Genomic DNA, 18804 nt, shown 5'->3' with positions numbered 1-18804 from the left:
GGTGGCAGCCAACCATAGACACACGTAACTCCCTTATTTAAAAATCAACCAATCAATCAGCTGAAAAAGAGTCGACTCCTTACGTCGTCAACCAATGGCCCTGACATGCCCTGACTTGATTGTTATGATTCTCTCACTCAGCCTCTTATCCTTCTTATCAGTGGATAAGTTCTGATGTGCTGACATAGCCATGTAATATTTCACTTGCACTTCATTTACTCAATTATATTACTTAACGTTACCAATACTGATGTAGTTTTAATGCCTTTCTAGACTGAAGAGTCCTGTGCAGATTAAATTGGTTTCCCAAAGTAAGTTTCTACTTTTTAACTCACTCTTACTCGGAATTTTATCCGAGTGGCTGTTTTAGGTTTTTCCCCGCAGCCGCATGGAATCTTTAAGTCAGTTGATTTGAACATTTTCTCTAACACATGTCGCTCTGAGACAGATATTCAAACTTCATTAGAGTCATAGAGTCAATTCTATTTCAGTTCACTTTTTATCCTCCATGGCAAACATTAATTTCCTTTGCACTGAGGGGAACAATCCTTTTTTACGCAACACTCACCTTTTACCCCAAGGAATAACTTCTAATCTCACTCGTTTTATTTTTGCCACAATTTCACTCTCATATGCACCCTTAGGGTGCAGGCAATAGATGCAGGCGCTTAACTCGAGGAATTACCAATCCGAGATGCTCTGTTCCATTTCACTCAACTGAGCTGCAAGTCGGTATTGCGGCATTATTTCTGCCAACCCATGCCTCCACCATTTCAGATTAAATGAGGGATGACTTGGCTCAAGTTATTTTGCTGTCCACTTTGCTAAGTTATGAACTGTACTTTATCATTTTCAAGCTGTGGTTTCGCAACTCCAACAGATGTTAACCACAATACATATGTAATAGGCATCATCATTCTCGCCTATCAAGTAGCTGCACAAATTTTAATCGCCGTATGTAACCCTGGAGGTTTGTGCGGATGTGCTTAGGAAACATGTAAATGCAAGAAGTAAGGTCGATAAGCATTCATGACAATGATTCTAATCTTTCACTGTGCTATGGATGCAATGTGAGTCTTCAGAATATTTGTTAATACTGTAGTTTTTTTTCGCAAGCTGTCATCATCACCTCCTCCTAGAATATCTGTCTTTTAATTTAGTTAACCATTACAGTCATTATGTTAAATAACTTGTTTTACATCTGATCAGTAAGTAAGTAGATGCACTACGTGGCTACATTACGCAATGTCAGTATATATCGATGTAGTTTCAGTTCTAATGTAAGCAGATATGTAACCTTGTTACCTATATCAGATTTATAAGTTGATTCTCAATTTATTACGAAGTAATTATGATGAACCAAAGAACCAGATTTTGAATTTAAAGTCATGTATTAATGCTTACTTATATTTAAACTGTAGTACAACGATGTTAATTATTGCAAGAATGACGCAGTCAATAAGTCAGTCTGTGCAAATGCACTGATGATCTGCGATCAAGTTTAATCTGCTCATTACAAGAGTTTTTGATAATCTTTCTTATCTTAAGTGTTTGGTTTTGTACAGGACTGATGATGGGTGAGAACGCGTCAGATGGATACGAAGACTCGGAATGCAAAGACAGTAGGTGCTCTGAAGAGTGGCCTGATCTTGATCTCGATTTCCAGAAGTACGGTGCATACTCCAACTATGATGACAGGTCAGTAAGAGGGAATGAAATGATTTATTTATTGTGATGAAGAAATTAAAGGAGTGTCAAAAAATACAGATAAAATGAAGATTATATACTCTTCATCAAAGAAAAGCCTTTCCCATATCAAGGGCTAACGAAAAATACTGCCCTAACTGACAATTTTGGTAAAAATGAGTTAGCAACTTTGCCCTGTTCTTTAGTGTAAAATACGCAAGCTGACGATTTTAGATTTTTTCAACTCTGTAGGGGAGCGCTTCAATGAAGCTATAATGCATGAGGAAAGTGAAAATCTAATCTTAAAAAATTGCTAAGTTTTCTCCTTGTTCTGCAAAATCATCAGTTTTGACAGTATTGTTCATTAGCCATCGTTATGTGAAAAGAAATAATGCAAATTTTTTAATTGATACTGTTCTGCATTGTGTAGAATAAAGAGGAACGAGGCTCCAGACAAAACCAAAATGGGCCTGTTGCAAACTTTTGCTCTTAAAAAAAAGTTTCAGCTTATTTAGCCGTAAGAAGTTGATACTTTTACAAGATTAACTTTAAATATTTTCTGTTTAAAAAATTGCACCCTTACTTTCATTTACACCTCTTATTTCAGGGATCCGTACAGTATCACCAATGAATCGGAGAAACTACAGGCTCTGGAAGAGCAACAAGAACTGCTGAATTCATCTCTGATGGCTCTTACATCTCACTTTGCTCAAGTACGTCTTTCAATGTTATCTTTTAACTTTAAATCTAGAATTTCCGAAAGCATTTAAGTTTGTCCAAGTTGATGAAAAATTGGACGTATTTCTACCAAATGGAACTATGTGCATTGAGACATGAGCCCTGAGACCCATAAGAATGTATGCATAATAGGGCTCACGTCATAATGCACATAGTGCCGTTTGACAGAAAAACGTCCAATTCTTAGGTGCCAAATTTTCAAAACTCATTTATGTCCAAAAAAAAACAAACAAAAAAAAGGGATTTAATTGTGTTTTATAGTTAATTTGTGTTCCAAGGTTTCAGCTTTGTGTCTAAAATCCAAATCAAATTGGTCTGTAGGTAGGTATGGAAACAAAACTTTCCTAAGGATAATTTCTATGAGCCAGGTATTTTTTTCTGAAACCAGATATTTTCTTCTGAACGCTTGAACAATTTTATTTATTTATTATTATTTTTATATTAATTTTATTTTATTAATCAAGGGTGAAAAAAGTTTAACATGGCGGTACTAAATCCATTGTGCTTTGTTGGAATTTGTCTCCAATAATTTATAACACCCAAAAATGCTTGTAGTGGTTTTCCAACAGTTAAAGTGCATAAGAAATGATTCTATTACAAACTATTGTTTTAAGGACGGCATTCCTTTCCTCTCATTTCTTCCTCATGAAATGATCATCACATGTGAAAACCTGGTTCTAAGGTTAAAGCCAGTTTTTAAGCCACAACTTTTCTCGCGCTTCGTCTAAAGTAGAACTCTAAACGTTGATAAACTATTGTGCCAAATATGCTTCAACCACAACAGGGTAAATTTGTGCTTGAAACTTGCTACGGTTATGTTGAATTTGGTAAACTCGGTTTCTGTCTAATTCTGTTCTCCCTGTAGTGGAGTATGTCATATTTTATTATTTAAATTTTATGTCCGTCTAGGTTCAGTTTCGTCTTCGTCAAATTGTGGATGCGCCATCGAATGAAAAAGAAACTTTACTACGAGATTTAGAAGAATTTGCCTTCCGTGGAATCCCAGAAGTACATCATAATCATGCTAGATACTCAATAACTTCGGTAAATTATTATATGAATGATTAAATATCGTCAAAAATCAATATTTGATAGCATTGCAATCTTCTTGTCATATTTTATTTTCTACCCAGCAAACTACTAAACGTCACTCTTTGAAAATTATGGTAATTTTTCTTCTCTTTGTGAGGATTACTTTGTAAAAATTTCAAGCCATGATGTCTGTTGAGTCTTCTTTTTGAAAAATAAAAGCTTTCAAAGATTTTCACAGACTGAAATGGAGATGTATATTTTGACCAAAAGTTAAGAGGTAAAGCGCTTTTTTTTTTGACAATGAAAGTTTTGGAGATAGACTTTACAAAAGCAGAAATAACCGGACAACGACCAGCAGTATCAAAAATTGAAAAAATCAGGTAACCACCATCTTGCCAAAAGAAAAAATTTTTCAAAATAAAAATCAGTTCCAGAATCCCTCATTCATGATAATAGAAGTTCTGCATGTTATCAGTTTTTTACAGAGATGAACTAATCACTGGTTTATCAGGTTAATTAAAATTGCTGTTTCAATTGTTTTTCATAAAATAATGGCTTTAATGAGCAAAATGGATACTTATGAAAACATACAGGGTTATTCAAAAGTTACGCACCACTGGCCATAACTTTAGTTCTAATTATGATATCGATTTGCGGTTTGTGGCGTCCTTCCTCATATCGAAGGGGAAACTTTTTGAGGTACTTTTCAGTTCTTCACCCCCCCCCCCAGGGGGAGGGGGGGTGGGGGGCAACTCAAAAATTTCAAATGGCAACCCCCATCATGTGATACATCGTTAGAAAGAGCACGAAAAAAGAAAATTTTTGGCGCAAACCGGAAGTCAATCTGACCCCCCTGTCAAAAGTTAGGGGGGTCCAAAGGTTATTTAGGGGGTCCGTACCTTCATTTTTTAGAGTAGCTTCGGCGGCTCTTGGACATACCATTTCTCTTTTCAAAGAGTCCTCGAATACTCCAAGTCTGATACCGAAGTCTTCATATTGCCCCCGGGCCACCACAGCCCCCCCCCCGTAGGGGGGGATGGGCCTGTTACAATGAAACATTGCATTAAAATGCGAAAAGTCACAGAAGAGCTTCAAACTTAGCATCAAATCCGAGTGGAACTTCTTGCCAATGTTAACGCAAACGCAACCTGCGACTTTAAAGTGAGTTTTCAAAATTCTTAGCCCCCTGCCCCCCCCCTCATTTTTGGTTGCAGAGCGGGTAAAAACCGGGAGATTCACTACAAATAATGCCCGAAACTAATGTCCAACTTGAGGAGGACCCTTGAAACGTTGCGATCAGTCGGAGCATTGAAATACAAGGACTGCCACCCCCTTAAAGTACGGAAACATCCAAAACACCCCCGCTGCCCCCCTCATTTTTCGTTGCGGAGCGGGTAAAAACCGGGAAAATCGCCAGAAATGATGCCCGAAACCACTATAGAACTTGACGAGAACCCTTGAAACGTTGCGCTCAGTCGGAGAACTGCAACACAGGAACTGCCGCCCACTTTAAGGACGGAAACATCCATAAAACCCCCGCTGCCCCCCTCTTTTTTCGTTGCAGAGCTGGTAAGAGCCGGGGCATCATTTCTGGCGATTTTCCCGGTTTTTACCCGCTCCGCAACGAAAAATGAGGGGGGCAGCGGGGGTGTTTTGGATGTTTCCGTACTTTAAGGGGGTGGCAGTCCTTGTATTTCAATGCTCCGACTGATCGCAACGTTTCAAGGGTCCTCCTCAAGTTGGACATTAGTTTCGGGCATTATTTGTAGTGAATCTCCCGGTTTTTCACCCGCTCTGCAACCAAAAATGAGGGGGGGGGCAGGGGGCTAAGAATTTTGAAAACTCACTTTAAAGTCGCAGGTTGCGTTTGCGTTAACATTGGCAAGAAGTTCCACTCGGATTTGATGCTAAGTTTGAAGCTCTTCTGTGACTTTTCGCATTTTAATGCAATGTTTCATTGTAACAGGCCCATCCCCCCCTACGGGGGGGGGGGGGGCTGTGGTGGCCCGGGGGCAATATGAAGACTTCGGTATCAGACTTGGAGTATTCGAGGACTCTTTGAAAAGAGAAATGGTATGTCCAAGAGCCGCCGAAGCTACTCTAAAAAATGAAGGTACGGACCCCCTAAATAACCTTTGGACCCCCCTAACTTTTGACAGGGGGGTCAGATTGACTTCCGGTTTGCGCCAAAAATTTTCTTTTTTCATGCTCTTTCTAACGATGTATCACATGATGGGGGTTGCCATTTGAAATTTTTGAGTTGCCCCCCGCCCCCCCTCCCCCTGGGGGGGTGAAGAACTGAAAAGTACCTCAAAAAGTTTCCCCTTCGATATGAGGAAGGACGCCACAAACCGCAAATCGATATCATAATTAGAACTAAAGTTATGGCCAGTGGTGCGTAACTTTTGAATAACCCTGTATGATGAATCCTCTTTTTTATTATACTTGAACCAGTCGCCACTACTTTCTTTTAACTTTAAATTTGGTCCTTATTGGGGTAAAGATAATTAATGCATACAACATTTACGATAAGATCATATATTCAGGAAGTATATTAATCTACAAATTGAAGACATTTTTCACCATCTCTGGGCAAATTGTATGTTTTCTTTTTTCAATAGGAAAAACAACTAGAAGAAACTCTTAACACTCAAAGGGAGAAACAGAAAGAGCTGATTGCGCAGCTCAAAGAACAACTTGAAGACTTGGAGAAATATGCATATGAGACTGGTGACGCAGAATTACCGCAAAGCATTGTGATAGAGCGTCAAAAAGTAATCATTGGTAAGCTCTCCAATCACTAAATCCGTTTAATCCTAGTCGATAGACCCAGATTGTAAGACCCCAAACCTTGCCCCATCTGAGGAATTTCAGAATACTAAGATATAAACTGTAAAAACGCAACTCAGTTTGCGATGTTGCAAAGATTAAGTCATATTTTATTTATTAAACAGGAAACTAATGTACATCATACGTTGGAAACTTCAGTGATTTGTTTTCAACTGTGAGAAGAGTATTCCATCAAAATTTCAAGCCATGATGTCGGTTTGTTCTCCTCAAAAAGGATGAATTAAGAGAGTGGAATCTGGAACACTGTAAATGAGAAGCACATATTTTTCATGCCTTCGCCAATAAGTAATTTAAAGAAAATAATTTTGACCATCGTTCCAGCGATCAGTGTGAAACAGAGGCATGTGAAAATATGATTCTTCAGTTTTTCTATGGAAAAAAAAACCGTTCATCTTTTCAAGTTGTTATTGCAGATATCTACTTACACGTTGTTTCAAACTTCAGTCCAAAATTGAACTCTCAAACTCAATCTGCAGATAAACTTATCACCTTAAGCCAAACCACAAGATTTTTTGCAAAAAAATTTCAAGTATATTATCACTGAACTTGTAAACTTTGAGAGGTTTTTAGTGTATTTTTTTCATTGGAGAAGGTTGTTCTGGTACTGGTAGACAGGGTACTGGTAAGTGAATGCAGTTTTAAGCAAAGGATGAGTGTTGCTGCGTTTGAAATACCTGTAGAATATTGCTGTATTTTTAATAGCTAACATTTTCGTACTTTTCTTCTTTTTCAGATCAATTAAAGGAGAAACTTAATCTAAATGTCGATCAAATAGATAAACTTACAATTGATGACTTACGGAATCAAGTGGACAGGGCAATTGGTCAAGTAAGTATCTATAATTTTATGTTTCCTCCATTTTGAATTTTTCCGTTTGCATCTTGTCTTACTCACATAATTCAACTAATCAGAATGAAATAATTCTATCGATATTGATAAAAAAAAACGGCATTGATCATAGTCATTCAAAGGGGCTGGAAAGTTCCTAACTCATTTGTGACGACTTTTTTTCTCTCATAGGCAGACGCGTGTCAAGCAGCGGCTCATCTTCGGTGCGACCGGTCGCACCGAAGATGAGTCGCTGCTCGATACGCGTCTGCCTATGAGAGAAAAAAAATCGTCGCAAGTGAGTTTTTGAAAACCTTTTATTTAAAACAAAAGCTTGTGCGGTATAATTAGCTCCCTATTTTAAATTTTAAAGTTCCTGACCACGCTTCGCCAACTTTTGATTAAGTTGTGTTAAGAACTCGAAATTTTAAGAGTGCTCTTAATTTAGAATGAACTACTTTTAGAACCATTCAAAATTTGCAGGGACCACCCTGGAGGAGGGCATGGACCGCGACATTTTTTTTCCAAATTATTTCCCTCTTCAGATTTGGGACTTTGTAAACATCCTGAATTAAGTCCACTCTTCTTTCTCTAAATCTTCTTACCATTTAACGCCTGTCAAGGGTATGGTCATTCTATTTCTAAAGTCTACAGTAGAATTCTGTTAAAATAGCGCATCAACTCTCATGTTCTGAACTTATATCAATCATAGGTCAGAAAAACTTATATGTATTCTGAAATGGTCATCGCCATCTAATCAAAAAGGAAACGTTAACCCATTGTGTCTGAAGCCATAATTAATCTCCATATCAGTGAAAATCTCAAAAAACAAACCGAATAGTCCAGGAGTGCAAATTGTTTTAGGCCTCCGCAATTTTCGTGGAGGCCTTTGCAATTTTCTGTATTGTGCTGGGTTTTTGCAAGAAGGTCACCACAACCCGCTGATCAAAATTGTATAATGTCTAAAATTGTGTTAATTTTAGAATGTGTGCCAAAGTTGCATTATTCCACAAGAGTTGAAAGTCTGGAAACTGAAAAATCCAAAGAAAAAAAATTCTCAGCCTCCACAGTTTTTAGGAAAAATCCACAATTTAATCGAGAATGATTTGCATCCCTGCTAAATACATACAAATGCAAAACAATGGGTCAGTGGCCTAACATTTCTGCAGAACATCTGACAGTTGTTCCCAGTGTCAAATTTCATGAAAAAACGAAAAAATCCATCTAAAAGTTTCAAAAACCACTTCTAAGGGGAGAAAAAGCTGATTAAAATTTGGTCAACCAAAGACTGAATGAGTCATGATGATGTAACTGGGCTTCAGCAAATCAGCGCATGCGGACTCCTTCATCTGCCTACATTTTCATCATAACAGACCGACAGAAATCGTCACCATCCAGTCAAAGTATCACCAGCGCCATGCGACATTTAAAAATTTACGCTGCCATTTTATTTTTTTAGAGAGAAATTGTTCAATGAAGCTGTCCGAAAATTTCACTGAATTTTCTTTGTGCTGCTGATAAAATTCAGTTAAATTTTCAAATAGATTCAACCAACAATTTATCTGTGAAAAAATAAAATGGCAGCGGAAATTTTTAAACATCACATGGCGACTGTGATACTGTGGCTGGAAGGTGATTAAATTTTGTTTCAAATGAGTCCAGATTCTGGTGAAGTAAATATTATATTTCTCTATCACCTCAATAAAAAAAAATTCGAAAAGTTACTGTGAGCTTGACTCACTCCCTGCTTTACAAAAATGAATTGAAAATAAGCGCCACCGAACCTTTAAAGTGTAAATGAGGTAGAAAATATCTCTCTTCATTCAACCGAATTTAACTAACTTCCTATCTTTTCATCTCTCACTTTTAAAACCTACTAACCCTTCAATTTTGTAGTTGGTTAACCCTCTGAAGATGAAAGAGCAACTAGTCGTCCAGTTGAAAACTCAGATTTCAGACTTGGAACGTTTCATTGAATTTTTACAAGGTACATCTATTCTAACAACCTTCTCCTCTTGCTCTATATTTGTATAGCTAGTGAGCCGTATTTCTTTGGTAAATGAATGAAGAAAAGGCTCTTCCTTTGCTTTTCTCATCTTCATTTTTTCCTCTTTTTTCACGTCACCTCTCAATATTTTTCTTTTTTTTTATTGTTGGAATATTATTGTTTTAATTTTGTACAGTAAAGCTTCTAAGTTCTGAACTTTCTGCGCTCACTCTTTTTCTGTTTTTTACTTTTTGTCTCACCGTGTCCTTAAAATTGCTTTTTTTCCTGGCCATCGTTATGAATTGTAAATGAAAAGGAACTTTTTTCTTGTCTCAGTATTATTTCATTATTATCTTGTACTCAGTCCCATCGAACGTTTCATTTTGAATTGTACCTAATTTTATACTAGCAGTGTTTCCAAGCACCTCTTTTGCAGCAAATTCAATTGAATCACTTCCGTTTCATATGTATGTTTGCATGTGATTTTATTGTGATCTGCGTAGGTTATCAAGATACACTTTGATTTGCATTAAAAGAGAATATACCAGTTCAGATTCAGAATGAGTTCAAAAACTTCTACGAATGTAGAATTCAAACACCTCATACAAAGTACTCACTCAGCTCAGAATCAGAAATCCTGACTAAAAAATTAAATATCTTTCTTCTATTTTTGCACAAATTTCGAACCTGAAAAATTTGAGTCTCTTTAAAGGTAATTTATTCAGAAACTTTAAAAATTCATCTGCTTGTGAAATTCTGAAAAGCCAGGTGCACCTCAGACTGCAGGTCCACACTGGACCCTGAAGATTGACCAGTATGGCAGTCCTACAAGCATCTAGCTTTTCAGGATTCTAAATACAAGTGAGTTTTTACAGTTTTTTAATAAATTTAAACAGTTTCTTGTGCGGTCTAGCTCAGCTCACATCTTATTTACTGTAAATTCAGGTTGCATGTTCCTCTTGAGTCGGTAAAAGTAGGAGCATTCTAACGGTTTCCTTTCCCTGAGTTCTCATGTTCCTATACTGACTTTTTTTTCTTGTCAAAAGTTAAAATATTGGACAAAAGGTGTTTTTTTTTGTCGTCTAAAGCATCGCTCATTAGTTTTATTGATGTGCGTTCCTTTATTTTCACATGGGTTTGAAGGATTTTATTTTGTCATTGTCATGTTAGAAGAGGTACTTACTGTCGTTTTTTGTCCTGTAACAGATTAACATTCTTATTTTTAGTTAGGCACTTGGTCCATTTTTTATCTTTTTCTAATTATTTTTTTGTCTTTTTCCAGGTGGCTCTCCGGCAGATTTGAATTTCAAAGTATCTGACTACAAGTGCAATTGCAATGCCCACGAAACAGAACACAAACGCTCATCTTGTAAATCAAGCCGTAAATCCCAGTACTCCAGTAGCACTAGGAAAAAAACAGAAGAGGAGGTAACGAAACTTAACTTTTGTGATCATGTAGCTTTGGGCAAAGTCGAAACTAAAGCATTGGTTGATGGAAAGTATGTCAATGCAATATTCATTGTTGGAAATGTATGATAAAATTGGGATTTGTAAATGTACAATTAAACGGAGGGTCGTAAATACATAGTGAATCTAGGCAAGGTAGTTTCTTTTGTCCTTAGCTTGTTGATTTGCATACTTGATAGGAACATATGTATCAATTTAAGTTCTGTCTGGTTAGCAACCAAGAAAAAAAAAAATTGCCGAAGAAGTTAATGAATGTTGGTGTGATTGCCCTAAGTTAATGAAACTTTCTCACATTCAGCTCTCATAATTATAGCCTGTTCAGAATGTGCTTTTGGGAATGTACCAATGATTTTTCTGGGATGTATGTTGCAGCTTCGGACAAAGACTTTAAATGTAATGAAAAGGATGTCAGCATTACTCCACTTTTTTGCACGAACGCAATTCGGCTGCGAGGAGCATTTCAAAAAGAACACTCTGAAGAAAACAATGAAGATCAACCATTGGGGGTAAGAAATCAATTCTAACTTTCAACTTGTCCCACACGCATGTGATTGTTTTATAGCAAAAAAGGGGACAGTGCTGCACAATGACTCATCAGTACACCTCATTTCAATAACTCTGACAAAGTGAGAGAAAATCTCTAATCTCAGGAACAGCTAACTTTATTGAAACCATTAGACTTTTAGTTTTGCTCATTAATGGACCACATGTCTCTTTCCCAAATTCTCAACATCTCAGTCGTGAAGTGAGTCGGCCTTATTCCAACTATAGCCTTCATAATGTTTATCTCTTACTACTTTTCAACACCAAAAAGCTTTTTCCTGAATTTATTTGTTCACTTCAAGCCCAGTTTTCTCGTGTCTCAAACATTTTAAGCGTTAGACTTGGCGTGTTTCTATACGCTATGGTTTAATCAAGATGCAGGTTCCATCAGGTAAATACTACATATACCTCATACAAACATATTACCCAACTAGCAGTTGTAGTAGTAGCACAGCTACTGGAAAAGCACCCTATCGAAGCCTATGTAATGGCAGAACTGCAGTCATACTAATATATTCATCACTTAAACTAAAGGAATCAAGAACGATACACAACTATAACACCAGGAATAAAAAAGATAGTCTCATCCAAAATTTAATCAAACATCGACTCAGGGCCATAGATTTTATTATGAATCACCAACTAACAAAAAAAAAAAAGAATTTAAGAGGAGTCCAGAAGCCACAATACCCTGATCAAACAACATCTAAGTGAGCAATGCTTGTATTCTCTTGCTAACCTTATAGAAGGGACCAGTTAAGGTTCATATATTGTTATTATATTCTTTTTATTTGTTGGAGACTTGCAGTGACATATTTAAACGAACCATCTGTGCACTTCTTCAAGCAAAGATTACTATCATTATAGGAATGGGTTGTTCTTTCTCGGTCATGATGATGGTTTCTCAAGTCCCCCAGAAATTTGTCACTTCCGTGGATTAAACGCAGGATTTTAGTGTTGGCAGCGAATTGTCTTGTTTTATCTTCTACACCACTGAAACTGGCTGTATTCCATAACGTAATCATCATCATGTTTTATTTTTTCAGAGATCTGCGAGCACAATTGGAGTTAGCTGTTGTAGAAGTGCTTCAGCTCATCAGCGAACCGGAAGTGTTACCTGATAGCGACTACATGTCTGATAGTGAAGGTGCAGCATCAGTGCAATGTAATGGAAAACTAGCATCTGCTGTCCGGAAACACTTAGCAATGGGCATCCAAAACTTGATGCAACACGGACTAATGCCGGTAAAGAAAAGAGTCTTTTTGATGAACTCCAGTCTGCAAAATTGCTTTATATTTCTGTCTTTGAGATGAAAGGGGACAAAATTAAATATATATTTTTGGGTGATCCTTTTCATATCTAATCACATGTTTGTATATTTATAAAATTCGTATATAACACAAGGAAAAAGGGGCATTACCTAGCTCACAAATACTCAGAATTGAGTTATAAATGCCAAAGGACTAGCAGCACTCTAAAAAATGTGTGCAAAACCGCCAAGTTGGTCAAGCCTTGTTAAAAAATTCTTATTAATGCCAGAGCCTAGATGAGTATTATTGGAACATATTGTCCCACAAAACGCTGAATCGTATCAATCGAATTGAAGTTACGGCAGTAGGTAGTTTGTAGCTCGAAAAAAGCAATTTCAAGAAAATTTTGTCACAAATGCCAAACTGCCATGTTGCGTTAATTAATTAATTACATAAGCATGTTGTCCTCACTGTTCGCATGTGTATTAAAACTGACCTGTACTCATCATTTCAAAGATTGTATATACTATGTACTTTTATCTCTTTATTCATGACCAGGACACTAAATGGGTAGTGCTAAGCAAAAAATAACCAAGTGATATAAACTTGGAACAGGTTTGAAGTTTCATTCCTCCAGAAGGCTCATTGTAAACACAAACCTCAAATTTTATTCTTGGTATCATTCATTTTCTTTGCAGACGTTAGATTTTTGACTGGAGAACATATTGACGATTGAAGTAAATGAAGCAATGAAGTTTTTTTATGTGGATTTCCATGAGAATAGTGTTTCAAAGTCACCAATACTGCAGAATTTTTCAACACGAAACTAACTGAAACATTTCCTTGGAATTTTCTTTGAATATTTCTGACTGGGTATGGAAAGTTTGTAGAAAATTTCAGGAAAAACCGAGATTTGCAACATCACAATTGGCCCTACACATTTTTCGACTTTGACCATCGATACGTTTCTAGACATGCTCAAAACTGCCTGAAATACAATTCATTTAGAATTTCAAATGGTTCTCTTTCTGAAAACTCTGCCCAAATATAAACGAAATCCAAAAGATGAAGGTTCAATACCTTGTTAAATTGACTCAGAATGACCCTGCTTCAGCTTTAAGCAAAGTATCTGTTGAAATCACATGATTTCATCATTTAGTAAACTATCTTTAAATTCGTTTTATGACAGCTTCTTTTGAGTTCATTGAATACCCTTCAAATTCAAATCTTGAAATGAGGCTGTTTTGAAATAGAGCTGTCTTAATGCTCTTTGTTCATTCGTTTATCCTTCTCTGAAACTTGCAGGTCGGTCAGTCAATGAGCTTAGTACCTTTTATTAGTTGTTTCCCTGTACGACAATCCACTCAACAAGAGACAATGCATGCGTGGGAACTGATTTTGAAGTATTACGAAATGAAAAATGGAGAAGAATTCAATTCACGACCCGCTCGCAAGCTGTCTCAAAGTTTCAATCTGAATATTGGCGGAGACACAAGTGTTTCGATTAAGCAGGTAGTTAAAAGCTTTATTCTGATCATGATCTCTCCAAGCTGTGAGGCTCACATGCCAGTTTAAAACGAATTTGAAAACTTGGCGCTCTGCGATCTTTTTCCTCCTATCTTTTGATCTCCCTTTCTTTCTTCATAAAAAATTCATTCATGAAGCCTTTTGAAGTAAAATTTATTGTAAACATCTAGTAAGTGAAATTATTACAATGGGCCTGTTGCAAACTTTTGCCCGAGCAAAAGTAGGAGTTGATCCTTATAGATAATGTCTCAAAAATCACGATGAGCGCATTGGCAAACCCTGAAATGCATCTCTAACTTCGCAATCTGCGTAAGAAATTTGCGTTTTTTTAAACTCCCCGCTTCAAAAAGGATACTACAGCACAGGTGAACATTTTGTCAGAGGAGTCGTTCCATTCAATCCCTGCTCAACATGGCCGACACTTTCGTCACAAGTAGAGGAGAGCATGAGGTCAATCAAGGCGGATATCTATCAACGTGAGAAACATGTGAATGTAAACACACCAATTGTTATCAGGTGGTTAGAATCATCGTCCCGTCACATATGTTTTGGCGGATTGGCGTCAGCTATGTTGAATATTGTGTAGTATCCTTGTGAGCAGGGGTTGGATGGAATGACTCCTCTAACGAAATGTACACCTGTGCCATGGTATCATTTTTGAAGCGGGAAGCTCAAAAAACCCAAATTTCTTATGCAAATGATGAAGTAAGAAGCGCATTTCAGACTTTGCGCTCATCGAGATTTTTGAGACATTTTCTATGAGAAACAAATCTTATTCTTGCTCTAGCAAAAGATTGCAATAGGCCCATTGCATGGTTTCCTAATGGAAATTTCTATTTTGGGCACAGGCATTCTAAAAAATGTAATCAACTTGCTCTTTGGAAATCGTCAATGCATTGGAAAGCCTTTTTTAAGAGGTATAATTTTAAGTGGTTAAACGGAAAAATATACTCAGCTAAATCGGTGCATGTTTTCAAATTAAACATTGCAAAATTGAATAGCTGCACTTAGAGAATTCAACCTTCTTTTCAGATTTTAGAGTTTTAATACAAAGATTCACAATATTTTCATTTCATATTCTAGCCATTTTTGGATACTTCTGCTGGCATTCTGATTTTATTTTAAGTTCAAAACCTAATTACATAAGAGAAGCAACATTAAGAGAGAACTTTGTTGTAAGAGTCCTCTTTTTGAACAGTCAAACTCGATTTGAAGTCCAAGGTTTTTATCTCTTTTCTGGAACTTATTACAGCATGTGCATGGCTGTTCATGAAATACATTTTGCTATAAATCAGATATTTCCTCTTGTAATAAGACTGTAACCAAGTGCTGCACCTTGTTAAAAAAATTATGAAATGTTTTGTCAGACCTCTTCCTCAAATTTACATTTTGTGATGAATATTGGATGGAATATTGTCACCTTGCAACCATTTTTTTCTTAGATTTTCGAAAAATGGGCACTTTGTGCCTATATCAAGGTTATGTAATGCAGTCCTAAATGCTCCCTGTAATGCACCTATATTTTGGGCCCAGGCCTTCCTCCCACCGAAACCTTTGAATTTTATTAATGGCTTCTGACAAATTTCTTTCGTATGAGGTCCTTTTTAAATGACCTCAGTACCGTTTACCTAGCATGTCTCTGAAGCTCAAAACTCGTTCATGTGGAAAATTACCCTCGAAAATTTTCTTCTCTTTTCAGACATTGCTGAGCACAATAGGGAATATAATTCTTTCCCATTCTCAGTACAAAAGAAGCTTTGACTCACATTTCAAGGCTTTTGTGTGTGCAGGACTGAAGTAAGTAATATCGTTATTACTATCATCATACTACTGAATACTGAATGTAGGATTTTGGGTTCATGACTTCTCGAGGCTTATTATGGTTTTTTTTTCCTTTTTGCATATCATTAGTTATAATTTGTGAACATGTCCCATTATATCTATGAAAGGATGTATTAACTCATAAATCTCAAAAAGGTTCAAGCGCAAAAAAATCAAATATTGCTTCATTAATAATTTTTAATTGCTAAGGCAAGAAATCAGGTTTTTTTGCTACTACTAACGTGACTCTAAAATGGAGCAAAAATGTATAAATTTATCTGCTCATTTTCAATGAGGCTCAGACGCCACTTTTTCTTGGGGGGGGGGGGGGAGGTCTTGATCAAATTTTGATATCAAAAATGTCTTGTGGTATTCTCATCCATCTTCAAACCTTTCATTTATTCTAGTCTTTTCAATTGTTTGTGATGTTTGTCAGTATTTTCGGTAACCCTTGGAGGAAAATTATTTTTGAAGAGCGTGCTTTGTCTTCTTAGCAAATAAAAAAAAGCTGCCCTCAATCTTTGCACTGCCTGAAGTTGAGAGGCTTCATTTCATCATGACCGCTCTAGGGAGTAATTTTTTACGTCTCTTTAATTTCAGTCACAAAATGCTAGTTCCATGGTTACGACTCATATTCCGATTCCAGCCGTTAATTGAAAATTTCTACCAGCCTTGGAGCTATGTTGCAAAAACTGGTAAGTGTACTCATATTGCCTTTCAATATCTCCACAATATTTTCTTATATTTATGTTTAGAGTACCAAAATATTATGGTATCTATTAATTTTCATCTTTTTTGACCTGTTTTGTTCTGAGTTTTTCTCTTTCCTTAATTGAGAAGGTCAAATCAACATTCCAGGCAATATTCAAGCGTTTCTTTTGCTTGAGTATTTGCCACATCATTCATTATACTTAAAAAGCAGAGATCTTTTATGCTATTTCAATTAATTTCTTCAAGTGAATTGTGCGCTCATTAATTCACTGATTAATTGGACGTATGTAACAAAAAACAGCCTAACCACATAAAGTTTGTTTTTTTTTGGACTAAAACTAAGCTGCATTCAGACTTGATATGCTCTCTCAATATTTTCTCTAACATGGTGATAAAAAAGTTCTGGGTCCACACTATTTTGCAAAGAAAGCAAGGCCAAAATAGTGTGGAACCAGCACTATTTTACCACCTTATTACGTACAGCCTAGGCTACATTTTTAGAGGTTTTCTTTTATTCCCTGTATCCCACCAAAAATTTGCAGAAAATTTCAAGGCATTGCTCGGATCTCTGGAAGGAAATGAGTGGAAATCGTAAGGGCATCAGGACTCTTTTTGATGAGTGGAACGACTTAGAAATGCAGTCCAGCTGATGCTGGCCAAATCTGTTTAATGATTGGGTGTGTTTTCAAGTAACATGATGGTATATTTCCTGGCAAAGTACCTTATCGGTGGCCCAAGAAACTTAATATGCCTACAGTGCAGGCTCTTAGTTGTCTGTAAAACAAAAACAATCTGTCCAACCATAGTGATTTTTATATATGTGTGCTGTTTATTCAATCTCTTTGAGAGGTGATCCTGTATCATTTCCTCTCTTGGCTTTCTCAGTCGAATGTGGTAGACATTACAGGGTTTCTATAATTTTTTTTGGATTCCCTCGCTCTGCAATTCTGATCCCAACTTTCCCTGACATCCAATTAAGACTTCTGCCTTGTTTTTTTTATTTATTTTTCATTACACTTACATTTGCTAAACGCTGTTCGTGAAATTCCCTGACTTTCCTTGTTGCCGTCAATTCCCTTACCTTCCAGACTTTCCAGACTGTCAGAAACCCTGCAGCACCAATTGGTTTAAGGTGATTTGATGGACGCCATATTTTGTGTCAGAACGGCATACGATATATCGCATCAAGTGGTTCCATTTTTTCAGTTCCTCGTCATTCTTCTCCAATTTTGAGATCGCAATTCTGTTGTCAGGAGACTAAAGCACTCACTTACCAATTTTAACAAAGAAATTCAACGTAATAAAGGCGTGGTTTTTTCAGAGAGAAAACATCGCATTCAATACTGAAATCGAAACTGCACTTGGATGCGATATTTTCCCTCTAAAAAAACCTTGCCTTTATTACAATGAATTTCTTTGTTAAAATTGGTAAGTAGGTGCTTTAGTCTCCTGACAACAGAATTGCGATCTCAAAATTGGAGAAGAATGACGAGTAACTGAAAAAATGGAACCAATTGATGCGATATATCGTATGCCGTTCTGACACAAAATATGGCGTCCATCGAATCACCTTAAACCCAAGACGAATGTCCTGCTGCAGGAAGTTTTAATTTATCGTCTTGGTAGCAGTTCGTGTCATCTTCTTGATTTTTGAATTGACCCTCCAAGGCGGATTCAAAATTGAATTGTTGCAATCAATGTTCAAAAAGCTACGATTAGTCCTTGACTCCTTTCTGCCATTTTATTTACAAAATCGGTAGAAGTTGGATTTCATTTTCAGTCGGTTTCAAAGAAATTATATTATGATAGTGTGATTTTTTGCCCTCTGATATTCTCTGCTTTGGTTCTAATTGATTTTTAACTTTCTTTTTTGTAGGATTTGAAGATAGTCTGAAAAGCTTAGATAAGTTATCACACTACCAGTTTGATCTTCCTGTCGATTTGGCCATTAGCCAATTACAAAACATAAAAGATGCTTTTTAAAAAACCGAAATTATTTGTCAGTTATCGTCAGTTACCATTGTGTTTTTTGTTTGTTTTGTTTTTCATTGTTCAACTTTCTTAATTAATTATAAGAGAATTACGGAAGTTATTTCTGGTCATTCTTTTTTTTATTCCCATCTTAGTTTCTGATTGATTCCTCATGTGTCTTGTGCTCTTCGTTGGATAGTAATTTTTCAACTTTGACCTCTTTTTTTTCAAAATCACCAACATGACATTCAACTCCTCCATTAGTCGATCTATCAATTTATTTACCTCAAGGGCATATCTTTTGTCAAAAGTTGGCAGGAACAAAACTAATTTTCGTCAAGTATTACAAAGCAATGAGTGGCAGGGAACTCAAGTTTGAGGTAGGAAGTCAG

General features: G+C 36.5%; 1 protein-coding gene across 1 annotated transcript; it reads left to right on the top strand.

Moving 5' to 3' along the window:
- The first annotated feature begins 150 nt into the window (after nt 1-150).
- Nucleotides 151-18533, top strand: LOC109035007 (RUN domain-containing protein 1). The gene is made up of 14 exons (XM_019048453.2): nt 151-311; nt 1566-1698; nt 2294-2399; nt 3334-3468; nt 6078-6240; nt 7040-7134; nt 9031-9121; nt 10404-10549; nt 10961-11094; nt 12178-12376; nt 13688-13894; nt 15609-15706; nt 16331-16425; nt 18318-18533. The coding sequence occupies exons 2-14, from the start codon at nt 1571-1573 to the stop codon at nt 18422-18424; spliced, it is 1704 nt and encodes a 567-aa protein (XP_018903998.1). The 5' UTR covers nt 151-311; nt 1566-1570; the 3' UTR covers nt 18425-18533.
- Nucleotides 18534-18804: the final 271 nt, after the last annotated feature.

The sequence above is a fragment of the Bemisia tabaci genome, chromosome 4 (genome assembly GCF_918797505.1).
Source record: "Bemisia tabaci chromosome 4, PGI_BMITA_v3".
In the NCBI taxonomy this organism is placed as follows: domain Eukaryota; kingdom Metazoa; phylum Arthropoda; class Insecta; order Hemiptera; family Aleyrodidae; genus Bemisia; species Bemisia tabaci.
This window is presented reverse-complemented; position numbering and strand designations above follow the sequence as displayed.

Excerpts from the sequence above, each read along its gene's own strand:
- LOC109035007 (XM_019048453.2), top strand. The coding sequence starts at position 1,571 with ATGATGGGTGAGAACGCGTCAGATGGATACGAAGACTCGGAATGCAAA. Across the intron at positions 9,122-10,403 it reads TTTCATTGAATTTTTACAAG|GTGGCTCTCCGGCAGATTTG; the intron begins GTACATCTATTC and ends GTCTTTTTCCAG. Across the intron at positions 13,895-15,608 it reads CAAGTGTTTCGATTAAGCAG|ACATTGCTGAGCACAATAGG; the intron begins GTAGTTAAAAGC and ends TTCTCTTTTCAG.